The sequence below is a fragment of the Neolamprologus multifasciatus genome, chromosome 15, assembly GCF_963576455.1.
Source record: "Neolamprologus multifasciatus chromosome 15, fNeoMul1.2, whole genome shotgun sequence".
Classification (NCBI taxonomy): domain Eukaryota; kingdom Metazoa; phylum Chordata; class Actinopteri; order Cichliformes; family Cichlidae; genus Neolamprologus; species Neolamprologus multifasciatus.
The window spans coordinates 35,289,924-35,307,322 of record NC_140453.1 but is presented as its reverse complement, the minus strand read 5'-3'; the positions used below and the strand labels follow the sequence as shown (position 1 = coordinate 35,307,322).

Sequence of the window (17,399 nt, the reverse complement as noted above, 5' to 3'; positions counted from 1 at the left end):
GAAGCAGGACAGTCAGGTTCGAGGCCATTTTAACTCTGCAAGATATTGCAGATGAAGCTAGAGGTTTATGTTTAAGCCATCTAACTGCTAAAGCCGCACTTGTACACTGACTCAACATTTCACACAGTGCTAGCTTGGGTAAACATTTATTTATTATGATCAGGCCAGCAAGTTCACAGGAATTCTTCTGCAGTTCTCTGAAAAAAGAAAAAAAAAACACCTGAACTTAACAGATTTGTAATTTTTAAAGCACTCGAGGATCATGGCAAAAGATTAACACGAGGATACAGTTGAACAACAGTACATGTTTTTTTTTTTTGTAGAAGCTTGCAGAAAACGTAGTACCTGTGTTTGACCTTTTTAATCATTCACACTGCTACATGAAAACAGCTACATGAAATTTTAAAACATGGATTTATTCATTTTTAGAAGCCCTTTTTTTAAAACAATAACAATATCAGTAATAATCACATATTCTCTTTAACACTCTTTGTTAACAAAAAATGCTATTCTCAGTCACATGACGTATAATGAGAGACGTGACTGCAGCCTGTGTGATGCAGGTTCAAGGGTTTGATTGCGTAGTCCTCACTGCTGGTGGTTCTGAAATGCTGCTGGACCAGTGGAAACCTGATGTTGCTCTATTTAAACAACAAAGATCAATAAACAGAATAATCAATATTATTTAATGATTCACAGGATAAGACAAAAATGGAAGGAAATAGAATGTATATAATTAGTGCAGTAGTCTTGCCACTAATATTATTTTTACGAATTTGGGAGCAGATATCACAATCCTGGCTCCTTCATACAGTAAAGGGAAGAAATTGATTTTTGCACCGTGTTGATTGACCGATGCAGAGTTTTTCTGTCCGTCTTTAAAGGAAGGTAGTCGTACTTGGTGGTGCTGAGGCCCAACCCTTGTTCTGTCAGACACAATGAAAATGTTTAATATATTCACATATCTCTTTGATCAAGAAAGAAAAATAAAAGAAAAAATAGTAGTAGCATCAGATATAACATAGGAGGATCATTACATCAAGCTTAACATAGCAAAATACATCATCATCAAATGTAAGTCCAGGCTCTATGAGTCAAGTTAACCTGAAGTGAAAAACAACCATTCTTTATCTGTTAGTGAATGTTTAAAATACAAAACTAAGCAGGAGGTGTGCTATCTTACATCAGAAAAGGAGATTATGTTAGTGGAGACTGACATCCTCTTATCCATCCCTTGTGTAGAGAACTAACATTTTTGTGCTTTTGAATCCTAACAACTGGAGCTTCTGGGAAATAAACAAAACAGACGAATCCAGGCAGATAAATGAAGACAGAATAATGTAATAGCCTTGCATTTTTATCCTAATATCGTATCATAATACTTTTGATTTTAAAAGAAGCTTTTAGTCGCACAGTCAACCTACAGATCATTCAGGTGAAACCTTGCATCAGACTGTAATCCATGACCTCACTCTATTTTTTTTTTTAGACTTTTTACTAAGACAGAAAGATTGGAAACATAATATACAGAATAAACTCAAAAAGATAATCTGGTTTTAAACTTGTAGTCAAATATTAACATTTAAACACTGAGTATAGCAGATGAATGCAGACCATCATCAAGTAAAAGTGTTCCTGCTGAGTCATGTCTCCTCAAATTAGACAAAGAGTACGCGTAACAATGAGCATAGCCTTTGGATGCCAGCCTCTTTCTTGGTATCCAAGGGCCATGAACTTTTGCTTAGCTTGGTTTAATAATTCTGGTGTTGTGAATTATTAGTTACTAAGAATGAAAACTAGAAAAAAAAGCCTGTGTGGGCATGGAAGAATATTCTAACCCAGCCTGTGGTAACAAAAATCCTCCTTAGCTGTGGAGGACCAGGAGTATGTCGAAGCAGTGTTTAAGGCTGAGCTGTGCTTGCTCGTTCACCACAGGCTGCCTGTATCAAAAACATAGATAATTCATTTATTATTTGTGTAGTGGGGAGTTCAGAAACTAGTAATAATTTTCATATTTTGCATCATTTTAAAATTACCTTTGAATCAACTGGATGTAAATGTACATCTTAAATCTCAAGCAGGACTAGTGCAAGACTACTGCATCAAAAAAGAGCTATAAAGAGAGGGACCAGGCACTATGGCATTAATTGCTTCTACTATTTGACATCTTTGTGTATACAGCCGATCATGTGGAAGGGATTTTCCAGTGAAGCAGAAAGGTTGCAGACCTGCAGACACCGGGCTGACTGAATGATGTAGCGTGGGTCGTCTGTCTTTCCACAATCTTCACACGATCAAACCGAAAGGCACTGAAGAGGTGTGCTGGAGGGAAACAAAACAACAGCCACCGTTATGATCTGTGTGCTGATAACACCCATGTCCTGGAAAATTTCATGAAAAGGTCAATACTCCTTTCACTTCTGCACATCTACTTTAAGTTGACACTCCAGGTCAGACTATGCACACAGCTGACAATAGACCTGAGAAAATGGGTTCCCTGGAGCAGATGAGGATTTACAGGGAAGACACTAAATTCAGTTATTAATCATGACCTGCAGTTATGGCATTGGGTGCAAATGTATGATAAACTTGTGGGTAATACATTTATTGCATGTAGTTGAAAAGCTGTAGTCAGTGTTAGGTTATTTTACCTTTATATTAATTTTATTGTTAATTAATTCAGTGTTATAGCAAGATAACATAAGCATTACGACTTTTATGTGACCTAAATCAGGTATAAGGTTGAAAAGTTTAGTTGTGAGAATTTTGAGAATTTCAATTTTTTCATGGAAATTTCTATCAGAGTAAATATTTGTCCTACTAGAACAGTTTATATCAAGCAGTTCAGATTTTCATCCCAGCCACATCTTTATGAGAATATAAAGCTATCATTGTGATGTCTCATGACGTAAGCGATGCTGCACCCACTTTATTACCCGTTTCACTGATTGAGTGGCCCTGCTCCAAGTTCCCTGAAAGGTGTTGTTGTCCTCGGAGACAAAGCTGTGATCACACACGTCCCCTTTATTTGTGGGAACTCTGTCTTCTACAGAGAAATGAATGATTTTGTTAAACATTGCATTCTCCTGGATTCATAGATGAGTGCTCACAATCACAAGAGGTCTCATACGTGTTATTTGTTACAAGGTGATGACATTGAAAGGACGGCATTTTGAAAAGGTTTACCTTCTTCTTGAGAGTAAACACCCAGATCTGATTAATATTCATGTCAGTCAAATGTCACTTTAGCAAGGAGTCCATAATCTAATGTGGATTTTTCAATTTTACCAGAAAATCCAAAACAATTAATCTGAGTATATTTTAATTGTGTATATTTTACTAAGCTAGATGTTTACCTGTAGCTTTAACAAAAGGAGAGCCAGAGTGTGGAATGAAGCTCACTCGGATGGTGCTTTCCAGAAGCTTTTCCACATGCTGGATCCACATGGTGGCGAATGTTGGTCGGATGGGTCTCTGAGGGAGTTGTAAGGAATGAGCCTGGAAATTCTGGGCATGCGTGGGGAGGGAGAGCCTTCAGTTTTCAGGCCCCTCTTCTGTGGAACCAGCTTCCAGTTTGGATTCGGGAGACAGACACTATCTCTACTTTCAAGATTAGGCTTAAAACTTTCCTTTTTGCTAAAGCATATAGTTAGGGCTGGACCAGGTGACCCTGAATCCTCCCTTAGTTATGCTGCAATAGATGTAGGCTGCCGGGGGATTCCCATGATGCATTGAGTTTTTCCTTTCCAGTCACCTTTCTCACTCACTATGTGTTAACAGACCTCTCTGTATTGAATCGTATCTGTTATTAATCTCTGTCTCTCTTCCACAGCATGTCTTTATCCTGTCTTCCTTCTCTCACCCCAACCGGTCGCAGCAGATGGCCGCCCCTCCCTGAGCCTGGTTCTGCCGGAGGTTTCTTCCTGTTAAAAGGGAGTTTTTCCTTCCCACTGTCGCCAAAGTGCTTGTTCATAGGGGGTCATATGATTGTTGGGCTTTTCTCTGTATCTATGAAGCGCCTTGAGGCGACATTTGTTGTGATTTGGCGCTATATAAATAAAATTGAATTGAATTGAATTGAATTCAGCCATCCGAGAGTCTGTTTCCATCTTGAAGTTAGTTTTATGCATGGCACGTGGGATCAGGGGAATCTGTGGCAATGAGTGATGCTGTAGGACACCGCTGTCTATGTGAAGTACTCAGTGTACCCCAAGTCCTTGGCATGCCCCTGGGCTGGGACAGGGTGATGACATGGCTCTACCTTCTTTAAATTAAAATGCTGGAAGTCCTCTTGGAAACAGGTTGAGTATGCATCTGGAACGTTTCTGTACAAAAATGGGATGTTGGTCGATGGGAGCAGCTCTTTCCCCATTCGACGGGCTGAAATGAGTGTTTTCTCCAACAAAACAGTCATACTTAATACCACAACTGTCCTACTTGAGTTACTGTAAATTGCTTGTTTAGCATAAATATGATTCTGAAGCAGGTAAAGAAAATGCTGCAATGCTTCGCCAGAGAAACGTCTGTGCTGTGGAACATGGTAATGTTGATACTGCTGCTTGCTGCTCCTGCAGAGAAAAAAAATAAAAACTGTGGTGTCCTGTTACCTGTTGAAGGCAGTGAGTGGAGTGGACACAAAATTATTCAGCAGGAAGATGTATTTCCATAACAAGGATATGAAAAATGTCTGTGTTATTTTAGGTATGAGAATTTTCCAAAACAGAAAAATGCCTTGCTGAGGCCACAGTAGACTCCTCTTTGCCTTTTCTTTGGTGGTGTTAATTCTATAAAGTCTTGTCTATTGGTACCATAATACATAATCATAGATAATAAAAACGCATTAGGCAGTTAACTCATTTCAAAAATATGGGCATGAGCTTAACGGTCTATGTTTTGAAATGATTAAAATATAAAACAAAATAATCCGTCTTTGTCTCAAAATAAGCTAAAAGGTTTATTTTTTTCACAGCTCAGCACTACTGTAGATTAGCTAAAATGTCCTTTTGCAATACAGCATGATTTTTTCAACATTACAGTGGAAACAGGCTTTAGGGAGCATTTTAAATAATGGGAGCTCAATTGAAATACAGAATATATGTAAAAAGCTCTGATAAGACACAAAATTCAAGTTAGATATGGAAATGCATACATATGAAAAAGCAGCCTCTATTTGTTTCATTCATACAGGTTGTCGGTGATCGCAGTCACTTCCAGTTCTTCAACAGCAGGTGTCCGTCAAAGTTTATTTTTGACCAGTCTGAATCTTCGCAGGCTCATATAATTCACAATGAGAGTCGGCACTCTGTCAATCGTTATATTCGCTTATTTTATGCCGGTATTATTTAATTAACTGATTTGTATGAAGTGTCATAGCGAATTACACTGCTCGCTCCAGTTGTCTGTTTATAAGCCTCCGCGATGTACAGATCTGATTATTACAGCGTTCGGCTAAATGAAAGGGGAAATATGTAAGATGTTTTCATAATGAAAAAATAAAGTTTTAAAAATGTAAACACTTTGACTTCAAATCACATTTTATTCTCAAAGAGACAGCAAATTAGGAAGTGACGTATTTCAGCGTCAGCCTCTTCCGCTCTCTTTTCGTTGAGGCTCAGCTAGCGGCCGGGTGGGTAGAACGTTTTGTTCAGCAATATTTAACGTTTTTAAGATTATAATAAATGTTTGAATTTGACTAAAACAATATCGCTTTCATCCTTTAATGACAGCATGTATGTTTGATGTAGTCTTACATTAGTTTCAACGAATAAAATTGACATAATTGTGATTAAATTCCGCGCTGACGATAAGCATGTGGCAAGGCCTGCAACGAGCCTCTTCTGCTAGCACTTGCTAATGTAATGCTAACTTACCAAAAGCGTCGGCAAAAGGATGAAAAGAGTTTATTTATTAGGATAAGAGTTGCGAAATCCTTTATGATCTAGCTTTATTATTCATCTCGCAGGCGATTCGGTTTTTACTGTGGTCAGTCAGCGAGCTAAGTAGCTACACGGCTAAAAGTAAAGCTAACGTCATTTTTCTGTGAACAGCCTGCAAACATGCAGATCTTCGTGAAGACGTTGACGGGGAAGACCATCACCCTTGAGGTGGAGCCCAGTGACACTATTGAAAATGTCAAGGCAAAGATCCAGGACAAGGAAGGTAAGCTACCACGTCTAAAGTGACGTTTGTGACTTCTTGAAAAATAGTTGGCTGCTCAATATGTAATTGGTCTACACCTTAAATAAAAGGGACAATTCGAGTGAGCCAGACTCTACATTTTAATACATGAAACTGCGAATTGGTAGATATTTAGTGTCTAGAACTCTAGTGGCTGTGGTTTTGAATTAGAAACGTGGGTTCTTTGTCCTTAAGACTGTTATGGCTTAGGGTACAAGTTGAAATAGATTTGCACTCAAAATCACACATTAGACAACAAAGGTGACATAGATTGACTTGTTTGGAGCAACCTGTGAAGTGATTTAGCTTTAGATTCTGTTGTAGTTAAGGTTCATGTTAAAGTGCAGATTGGTTGACTAGTGTTGTGTTTACAGGAATTCCCCCTGATCAGCAGCGTCTGATCTTTGCTGGCAAACAGCTGGAGGATGGCCGCACACTGTCCGACTACAACATCCAGAAAGGTAACGGCTGTGTTGTTTCTGAAATTGGCAGTGGCACACAGTAGACAAGCTGCCTATTATAAAAACGTTATGAGAAAGTACTCATTAAATTTGTTTTATATCACAAATGCGCTTTGCTGCAGTTGCCAGTATTTTGTATATAACACCATTTTGGATATGTAGTTATGGTATGGTGTCATTATTTCTGTGTTAAATGATTTTTGATTGACTTTTAAATAACCAAGGTGTGCGTCAGTTTTCCTGGTAGAGTAGGCTTTCTGTTTAAATATAAATTTGACATTAACATGATGTATTTACTGTTCATCAGAGTCTACTCTTCATCTGGTTCTGCGTCTGCGTGGTGGCATCATTGAGCCCTCACTCAGGCAACTGGCCCAGAAATACAACTGCGACAAGATGATCTGCCGCAAGTAAGTCCAGTCCTAAGTATGAAAATTTGATTATCCTCAGGCCTGCTCTTATTTCTGTTGATATACATTTTAAATATATAATTCAGTGTTGGTAGAGGACCTTATAAACTACATTTGGAGGTCTTTGTATATATTTGAATTGAGAAATAATCAGGTAGATAGAATTACTTTGGTTTGATTGCACAGTGCTTTAGTGTCACCTGAAATGGCATTTGGGAACAGCTGACCTTAGTTTTTGGCTGAAGTGGGTTTTCTCAGGATCTTTTTCATTTCTAAACCCTGAATGTTTTTAAATTGGTACGCTGACCTTTTTGTTTTGCAGGTGCTATGCCCGTCTGCACCCCCGTGCTGTCAACTGCCGCAAGAAGAAGTGCGGACACACCAACAACCTTCGTCCCAAGAAGAAGCTGAAGTAAACATTTACAACTAAATTGGCACTTTGTGCTATTTTGTGTTAAAATAAATGTAGAAAAAAAACTGCTGCTTGTCTGATTTGTGTTATTTAATGAAAATGTAAAGGTGTGTGTTTGTTAAATTCACTTGAAAAGTGACCATAAGGCTGTGCTGGCTAAATTAACAGCCAGGCAAAAATAACCAGATTAACTGCAGTAAGGTGAAGCTGGTGTAATTGACTATTGGGATTTAACAAGAGCTCCCAATTAAGTCCTGGGATATTCGTGAAACCTGCTTCTTGGATCTGGTTTAGGATTAAACTTAAGATCTGTTCCAAAACTAGATGATGTTAATTTTGTGTAGTTTACAACAAAACAACGTGTCAATTGACATCAATGTTGGGCAACAAAATATGCAGCTGGTGTAGTGATTTAGAAGTTAGTGTGCAGGTTTTATCTGGCTGATGATTAAATACAAGTTTTCGCACTGGTTACTGTTCTAACCCAAGCAACATGAAGGGAATAGTGAACTTTAACTATTTCATAAATACAAAAAGTGGAAATGTGAGGATTAACACAAGGTTTTTGGGGGGTTTTCATCACACAAGAACCACAGCAGTGACTTAGCATGACATTTTTAATGTTTAAAACATTTATATACAAATCCCATACAAGCACCTGCTCTCCTCAGATTCAATTTTTGTACCTTGTACTTCACAACACTTCAATGAGACTAACCTGAACTAAACTATTCTGAGGTATTTAGTCATACTGAAAGGTTAAATGTGTCAGAAAGCAATGAATGATGGGTAAAAGCTGACATGAGATGAAGATCAGTGTCACTCATAAATTGGCTGTTTGTTGATTCCAGTTGTGGCTTCTGTTGGACATCTTTGGTACTGCGATCTCTCAGAGCGGGCAACAGACGGTTTTTTAAAAGTCCTTATTCCACCGTATTTTCTGAGGGATCCACACTCAAGTTCAAAAATATATCCTTCAAGCATCTGGTGATCTGCATTTCACAAAATGTATTGTGAGACTTTACAATAAGGGGTATCAAAGTGTATTATTAACTCTTCAGGACAGGCATATTTGAACAGAACCATAAAGTGCAATAGTAAAACGTGGTTTATCATTGCAGCCACAGATGATGATAATAAACACCAAATCTCTAAAAGGAGACAGAAGTGCAATTTAACTCAACAGGTCCTGAAATATGAGTTGGATTACTCCTTTCATGTTATGTAGCTACACAATAATACTGCACATTAGTCAGTTTTAAGACCACTGATGATATTTTGTATCATAATCCCGTGTTGTGAAATGCTTAATTATCCTTATTCTAAAAGGAAAAAGTATTTACTCTTGCGGCACACAAGAACTACTCCTAATGTGTTAACACAGTATTATTGTGCAGCACTCAAACACAGGAATAAGACCATTTGAAGTGTTTCTGATGTCATTCATGTGGAGCTTATTGAGAGGAGCTGCTAGCCTGTTTTCTTCATGCTTACTAAAGGCTGGTAGCAAATTCGCATAATCTGGTGGAGCGATGACAAAAAATGCGTGTATCAACTATCAACAGGCAATTAAGCTAGAAATTTTTTTATTGCTAATTTGTTAATTGTTGCATGTAGCAGCTGATGTTAGAAACCCCCAGACCTTTTGTAACTTGTCAAAGTGATGAAATATCAATCTTTATACCAAGTGTTAATGTGATAATAGCAATATAATGCAGAAATGTGTCATTATTAACATATTTAGTACATTCAGAATTAGAACTGCTGCAGCAATTCTTTTGATTATCTGCACTAAAACTTAAGAGAATCCTAAATCAGTATATCATATACACTGTCAGCTGAACATGCTATAACACTAACAAGGAAAGTAAGAGGGGGTAATAACGGGATGCTATTACATTATATTGTAGTTTATTACATTAACACATTTCACAATTTGACATGTTACGATTCTGGCAGTCACTGCATCACCAGCTGCAAAGACCTGCACCTTATTTGTACCTAGACTATTACTGTCATACGAAGAAATCAATAACTCATTACAGGGCAAGAAGCAAAGATCGATAGATATTGTGCATCAGAAATTCTCATACAGCGCTGACAGACAAGTCAATTAAGTACCAATTTACTAAAACTTATGCAGTTGTGCTTTTAACTGGAGCGGTCCGAGGTTACACGCACACATCCTCGCATGTTTCACCATTTATGTGAGGACACTATATTTTTATTTATCCATCTAAATCTATTTGACCTCAGCTGTAGACATATCTACTTTCTCATCTTGCTATAATACACAGATTTTATTATCATATGCAAAATTTGTTTCCTCCAGCTCCTACACGACCAGTACTTGAGCAACTAAAGTTGGCACACAGGTACATCCTAGGAAGGTTCTTATCCATATCACATGACTAATGGGTAAAAACAACCTCTTTTTGTTTGTTTGTTTTTAGCATTTAACACCTTATAAAAGCATCAAATCTTATTATTTCATAACAATAGCATCTGATTTATATCCAAAAAGTTTCAGTTGTTTATGATATAGTATAGATTGCCTGGAAATCAACTAGCGACAGGCTTTTAAACTGACCTGATTTTAGCCTTTACACACCTGTAACACAGCAAACAATCCTACAGCACAGGCATGTGCTAGTTAATATAACGAAACTAAAAGGCAGTTTTACCTTGTGAGAAGATTGATGTAGGATTTATATTCTGTCTATTTAACCAAGCCTATCAGCTGTATCACTGGATCTACCTGCAATGAGAAGTTTCTACTCATAACAGTGTGACAGCATGTAAACGTTAACAGCAGCCTCCTCAGCTCTGTTGTAAACTTGACTAGCTGCAATCTTCGTTTGGTTGGTGAGTGCAGTTGGGCAGAAAGAAACTAACTTCTACACAAACCTGCTCACACCAAAATACCAGGGTCAAACGTTCTGCCATTTCTTTGATTTCAAATGCATTGTTTGTGTTTGTGGTCATTATGTTCAAGAGAATGCATAGATGCTTCTAATCGTCACCCTCACCAGAGCAAAAACATGTACATTTTGGTGGTAACTGTCCCTTTAAAGTACCCTTTAGTTGTTAGGGTCGTTCCAAATGTCCTCACATCAATGGTTTTGAACCAGTATTAGTAAACACACGCACACGCACACAGCTTCACATTTCTTGGCAGGTATGGGGCTTCTGCAGAGCTCATGCAGGGCTCTTGTAGTGATCTACTCTGCAGCTCCACCGAGCCTCTCTCTAGGGTTATTACTATTATGGTAACTGATAGTGTTAAGCAACAAGGAAAAAGTACATTAAGCAGAATTGTTCTATAACTTTGTGAACACGGACAAATGTAAACAAAAGAAAACTTGGCACACACGTTGTGAAGTGCAATCTCAGTGTCCGGGTGGGAAAACGGCACGTGTACAGACCAGAGCTGCTGATATTACTCTCCATAACAAACTCAGTTCCTGCAGCTTGAATTTTGCAACATTTGTGGCCGTTTTCCCCATTCTAACTGCGAGTAACTCATCGATGAACATAAATAATAGAGTAAGTGGTGAGAAAGAGCAGTCCTTATAAAACATGAACAAAAACAGTTGTACGCTGGCGATGCAGGAGACAGAATGGGAGCAGGTTGTTGCATCTCTGAGTTTGTAGATGTTCGGGCTGGTGTCAGACCAGTCTAGGCTGATGATGGTGAACTGGAGCAGAGTTTATTCAGGGCCTTTGCATCCAGAGGCTCTTACACAGCTCACACTTTTACCGGGTGCATCTCCACAGTATCAGCAGAGGATTGTCACTTTTTAAAAGCAGACGTGACAAATACGTACATTTAAGAACTGAAAAAAGCGAAAACGCTTCTGCCAAAACTGCACTGAAATAAGCATTTATGGAAAGCCACTTTGTTTCTATGACCCAAATATGGAGATTTATGAAAAGTTGCTTATGTTTAATGTAGCTATAAAATATAAAAGCAGATTATATTTGATTTCACAGCTCTCCCAAGGTTGATGAAACCCTTGCTCTTACAGCGCTGCAGTTTTCATGGTTCGAGGGTTTCAGACTTCCTACTTTGGAGGAAAACAGAACAGTGCAAACCCTGTCAGGTAAAAATCTTCCTTCAATATCTGCCTTTGCAAAATTCTACGGTAATCAACTCAGGGTGTTATGTACCATTAGGATGAAATGCTTCACCTCTCTTCTTTACTACTAAAAATCACAAGGTCAGACTTTGACAAAAGCCACTTTCTGACATGCACTTCTTTCCATTTACCACACGGCATTTGAATGCATCGGTTTACATCCAAATGAGCACTGCAGTAACTTTTCTATGTTGTGACTGCAATCCTACTAGGGTGGACCGAGTAACATTTACACATCACTTAACATAGCAGAGGGAAAAAGAGGACAGGGCTCGCCAAGACGCGAGGTAATCTGAGGAATGCAATGTGGAGGGCGATGGCTCAGTACAAGATCTCTTTTTTTACTCAGTGATGTTTCAGCATTGGCAGAGTGTGTTTAAGTCACTAAAACTCTCCAATCCTCCATGTATTGCAAAGATTGCATCACTTTGTGGGTGCGTCTGAGGGAAGCCATGATGTAAATCTGACTCATGTCTGAATGAGGAGATAAAAAAAGTCTGAAAAGTGCTCATTTTTATGGCACCAGCAACAGAAGGGCTTTTATATGAATGGTGTCAACGGCTAACAGCACAGGTGGTTTGCTCTGCACATAGCACCTTTAAGAGGTTTCCAATGCTGGACTGATGGTGAAAAACAAAGAAAGTTCAACTATAGTGTGTTTGCCTCCATGTTGCTCTGATCCCGTCTCTGCTGTTAGATCAGTTAAACTGGAGGGAACGAGACTGTGGAGATGCACCCCAGCTCCTGCTGTGGCTACTTGCTGACCAGTTTTGCCAGACTCTCTCTCAAGTTGTTCAGGTCACCGATTTTGATGTCCAGAACGTCAATGATCCGTCGTACCTCGACCTCCGCGTGCGCCTGCTCCTCCCGGTTGGAGGCCAGGGTTTTTTCGGAGCTTTGAACGCGATCCTCCAGCTCCACATTTCGTCTCTCCAGATCCTGCAGAAGCACGGTTATTAATTCAGGTTTTCATTTTTCACTTTTCATTTAACCCAGTAATTGCTACCAAAAGTGCATCTTTGCCCACATTCTTATCCACAAAATGCCATAAATGTTAGTTTCTCCAGAATATGTTGACAAGATTGACAAATTATGTTTTGGGAAAAACCAGATCACAATTAACCGAGTAGAAAAAGTACAGGCCTTTATGCCTTTATATTGTGTTTCTATACGTTTAAACTTCAGAAAATATGCTGTAAAACAGATGTATTCCAGGGAGATACTGCGGCTGCCGACTGCTATAAAATTTGCTAAAAAACTCCTCTCGGAGTAATTCAGTTTAAACTGTTTATAATCCAAATTCAAATCTGCAGTTTCCTGCTTTATGGGGTAATTCTGTATGCGAAAAAGTACAGATCTTTATGGAATAAATCCAAGGACAGCAAAGGTCAAATATGAATGCAGATAATTCACAACTGACACCCCCGGTAAGAATGATAGAGGACCTAATAAAAGCTATGCAATATGCATCAAGTCTCATCTCAAGCATTAAGAAGGAAATTCAATCCAATTTGTTTTCTCCTTGAAGCCCTCAGTTCACCTTTGTAGATTCTTTGCCACACTTACTCTTGTCTGAACTCTACGGTCTCTTTTATAGCTGTCCCTGATTATTCATATGCCCTGGTTTGGGTAACAGCAAAAAGGACATTTATATTTATCAGATCATGAAAACTGTCAACTAAAAAGAAATCCTTTTTTAGGACTAGAGTGCTTTAGGTGAGTGTCATGCACTAACCTCTAAAGGTTATGCATAAGTATTTTAACAGTTTGTTAAAGAAAAAAAATCCCTTTTATGTGTGGTTGTTGTTGAAAATCACAACCGGTCAGCTAGCGGCACCAATAATTTTCCGTTTTGAAGACTTTGACACACATCAGTCAGCCTGGTGAGCATTTTCATTGCTTATCAGGTTGACGGATGTCACACTTGCAATCTAATATAGGGATCCATTATATTAACTATACACTAATCTGCTGATGACTTTCTAGAACGAGTAGTTACTTATTAGCCAACATACCATCAGAAAACTGACAAATATAAAAGCATATTCTACCGACCTAAAAAGTGACATCATCAAATGTAATCTTTTGTACAGCAAAGAGTAAAAAAGTCCTAAAATGTTCATTTTACTACAGCGTGAGGAAGAAAACCAGCAACTTCAGAATTGATAGTCGTTGAGCAATAAAAATGTGTGACATTTTCCATAAATGTGTTATTTGTGCAGCACGACAAAGTTGTCCAATTTGATGAGTCAGTCACAAAATTGCAGCTTACCTTGAGTCTCTGCATGGCCTCCTCCCTCTCCCTTTCTAGCTCTCCAACATCTGTTTTCTTGCTCTGTAGATTGTGAATTTCCTGAAAACACAGTAACTCCAAATAATTACAAAACCATTTTTCCAATTCGTGTACATCAATGTCCCGAGGACAAGCGGCATTCCTCGTTAATTTTATAAAGGGGGTCAGTGATAAGATTTGGGACGCCTTCATCTTCTTGGGAAGGAGGGAGGGAAACATGCCACTGTGACCTTGCATGAATCCGGCTGCCAAAAGTGGACTGTGTTTAAACGATGGGACAGATGTGGTTATGTTAATGAAGCTGGCAGAGAGCAGCGGGCTGCTTTCAAAGGAGCATTTTGCTTTTATTTATCCTGAGGAAACGTTTCTTGGCTCAGCGTGTCCTGTCTGCATTAACGGACATTGACTTTACCCACAGAAACATGCACTGTTTGACAAGATGATGTGTGTTTTAGAAAAGTTACAGATGCCGTCAGAAATCTGTCATTCAGCACGGAGGCGGCGGCTCGGAACATCTACATCTCGAGTCTTGGCGTTGCTCGGTCGTGTTCTGTAAGACTGTGACATTTTATCAAAGCACTCTTCAGCGTGATCAAAGTGACAGACACGACAGAGCCTGAAAGCTGAATCCAGATCTTAGCAGACAAACAAATGAAAAAAGCCAATGAACACATTCTTCTGTTGTTGTCTGCACGAACTCTGCAGCATTTTATCAAGTAGTTACCGTTTACACAAGTACAAGAAAATATTTCATTTAACGCGTTCAAGATGATTTAGAGAACAGATATGACACTTACTCTTTCAGAGTTTTTATGGCATAATTGAATATCAGAAGAAGATTCAGGCTCACACATCCAAAAGACTGCTGGCAGTACATAATGTATGCTCTTGTAAATTAAGCTAGTGGTATACACTGAGCTTCCCTTTAAGGTGGGAAATAGATTTGGACAGTGTGCACTGCTGAGAGGAAATTTGGTGTCTTGCCTGGTCTTTGGCTCGCAGCAGGGCTTCCAACTCCTCCAGTGACCGGCTCAGCTCCTCTTTACCAGGCTGTCCAGCAGAAGGACGCCCCAGCTGGGCTTCAAGCTCGGCCACCTGGAACACACACAAACACACAATGAATAACATTAAAAACAACATTATAAGATAAGAAAAGCAAGACTACCATCTAAATCCACCTTCTAAAGGCTTCCATCCAAGGTGAGTTTTGAGAGATATCACAAATCTTAAAAAGATGGGGGCTTTTTAAATGTTGGAAGAGAAATCCAGAAATAGGAAGCGGCGACTGTCACTCCATGTTTAGCTTTTCTAATCGAAAGAGAAGCATGGACGGGAACATGGGATCACAGATTCAGGCTTTTAATGTACAGTGGGGCAAAAAAGTATTTAGTCAGCCACCGATTGTGCAAGTTCCCCCACTTAAAATGATGACAGAGGTCAGTAATTTGCACCAGAGGTACACTTCAACTGTGAGAGACAGAATGTGAAAAAAAAATCCATGAATTCACATGGTAGGATTTGTAAAGAATTTATTCGTAAATCAGGGTGGAAAATAAGTATTTGGTCAATAACAAAAATACAACTCAATACTTTGTAACATAACCTTTGTTGGCAATAACAGAGGTCAAACGTTTACTATAGGTCTTTACCAGGTTTGCACACACAGTAGCTGGTATTTTGGCCCATTCCTCCATGCAGATCTTCTCAAGAGCAGTGATGTTTTGGGGCTGTCGCCGAGCAACACGGACTTTCAACTCCCGCCACAGATTTTCTATGGGGTTGAGGTCTGGAGACTGGCTAGGCCACTCCAGGACTTTCAAATGCTTCTTACGGAGCCACTCCTTTGTTGCCCGGGCGGTGTGTTTTGGATCATTGTCATGTTGGAAGACCCAGCCTCGTTTCATCTTCAAAGTTCTCACTGATGGAAGGAGGTTTTGGCTCAAAATCTCACGATACTTGGCCCCATTCATTCTGTCCTTAACACGGATCAGTCGTCCTGTCCCCTTGGCAGAAAAACAGCCCCATAGCATGATGTTTCCACCCCCATGCTTCACAGTAGGTATGGTGTTCTTGGGATGCAACTCAGTATTCTTCTTCCTCCAAACACGACGAGTTGAGTTTATACCAGAAAGTTCTACTTTGGTTTCATCTGACCACATGACATTCTCCCAATCCTCTGCTGTATCATCCATGTGCTCTCTGGCAAACTTCAGACGGGCCTGGACATGCACTGGCTTCAGCAGCGGAACACGTCTGTTCCGTTATTTCGCATCACGACGATGCGAAATATTATACTTAATATACTGTAAACAGTAATCGAGCATGTATCAAACTGTACAAAAAGAAGTCTCATTTGTAACCAGCATAGTTTTGAATCTGACTGATGAAAATCGACAGCAAACCAGAAGTATGGAAGCCAGGCAATTTCAATCTCATTTCCTGAGACGGTCTGATTTAGTTTTAGCTAAATCTAATTTAGTCTTGAAGCTAATCAGTCCAGTTTTCATGTTATTATGTTTTCACATAATCTTTCTCATAGACAGATATGACAAACAAGAATCAGCCTTACAAAAAGACCTAAGAATCCAAAGTATAATCCTAACGTGTGATATAATTTTCACAATGCACAGAATTAATTGCTATTAATGGAAACCAACACGACCACAGCCTATGCACAAACACTTTACTGTCCATCTAACATGTGCAGACACACAGCAAGTGAAGTGATTTTCACAGCTAATAAAAGTCCATTTAGTGAAGACTCATACAATTATCATGCACCACACTGCTGTGCAATTTACCAATGAATCAAGGACATTTTCTTTATTCATTGCCTCTCCCCTGACTCTGCTCCCCACCACACACACACACTTAAAATGCTTCTGTGGAAAAAAGCTTTGCTGCCAATGGGCACAGCACTGAAGCCTCTCGCCTTGGAGACTTTCTTTTTTAGCTGTTCGAGGGGGTTTGACCTTTTGAAAGATTTTGATGAAAGATATTTTCCCAATCTGACCCACTTCCATGCGTTTAGCATATTAATGAAAAAGTCAAAGACCGTCAAGATTTGACAGACGGTTTGACGAAACAAGGACAAACTGTGCAGCATTTGAAGTCTGAACACGATGAGATTGAGAGTCTGTGATTCGGCCGTCTTTTAGGCCTTTGTAGTTTAACAGACAGACCGAGGCACAAACAGTGACAGGGCTAGAGGTCACGATAACATATTTAATTTTGTTCCCCATTTGATTAAAGGAATAGCATTTGATAACGAGACACTTGAGCAATAACGAAAGGTTACCGTTTTACTCGAGATCACTTGACCATCTTAATCACTTTGAACAGCCTTTTGTATTGTATTAAATTAAACGAGTGCATGCCAATGGGGACTAAAACATGTGACTAGACTACAGCTTCTATTTGATAATTACTTAAAATGAAATGCATCACACAAAATTCTTCCAGTGAAACAATCAGCTCAGTGATTTTATTTAACATTTTGTGCAACCA

At 39.1% G+C, this 17,399-nt stretch overlaps 2 protein-coding genes across 2 annotated transcripts in view; one reads left to right on the top strand and one right to left on the bottom strand.

Moving 5' to 3' along the window:
• Positions 1-5,479: 5,479 nt before the first annotated feature.
• On the top strand, positions 5,480-7,495 carry uba52 (ubiquitin A-52 residue ribosomal protein fusion product 1). The gene is made up of 5 exons (XM_085132332.1): positions 5,480-5,626; positions 6,048-6,159; positions 6,552-6,638; positions 6,946-7,048; positions 7,371-7,495. The coding sequence occupies exons 2-5, from the start codon at positions 6,057-6,059 to the stop codon at positions 7,462-7,464; spliced, it is 387 nt and encodes a 128-aa protein (XP_084988458.1). The 5' UTR covers positions 5,480-5,626; positions 6,048-6,056; the 3' UTR covers positions 7,465-7,495.
• Positions 7,496-8,063: 568 nt separating this feature from the next.
• LOC146502567 (homer protein homolog 3-like) overlaps positions 8,064-17,399 on the bottom strand; it is a 58,155-nt gene continuing 48,819 nt past the window's right edge. Inside the window, exons 6-8 of the mRNA XM_085133274.1 lie at positions 14,877-14,987; positions 13,872-13,952; positions 8,064-12,538 (exon numbers count right to left, since the gene is read on the bottom strand). Of these exons, the coding sequence (XP_084989400.1) occupies positions 12,353-12,538; positions 13,872-13,952; positions 14,877-14,987 (378 nt within the window). The 3' untranslated portion in view covers positions 8,064-12,352. The remainder of the gene's footprint in view (positions 12,539-13,871; positions 13,953-14,876; positions 14,988-17,399) is intronic.

Coding starts and splice junctions, on each gene's coding strand:
- uba52 (XM_085132332.1), top strand. CDS start 6,057: ATGCAGATCTTCGTGAAGACGTTGACGGGGAAGACCATCACCCTTGAG. Junction 6,639..6,945: donor CGACTACAACATCCAGAAAG/GTAACGGCTGTG, acceptor ACTGTTCATCAG/AGTCTACTCTTCATCTGGTT. Junction 7,049..7,370: donor GACAAGATGATCTGCCGCAA/GTAAGTCCAGTC, acceptor TTTGTTTTGCAG/GTGCTATGCCCGTCTGCACC.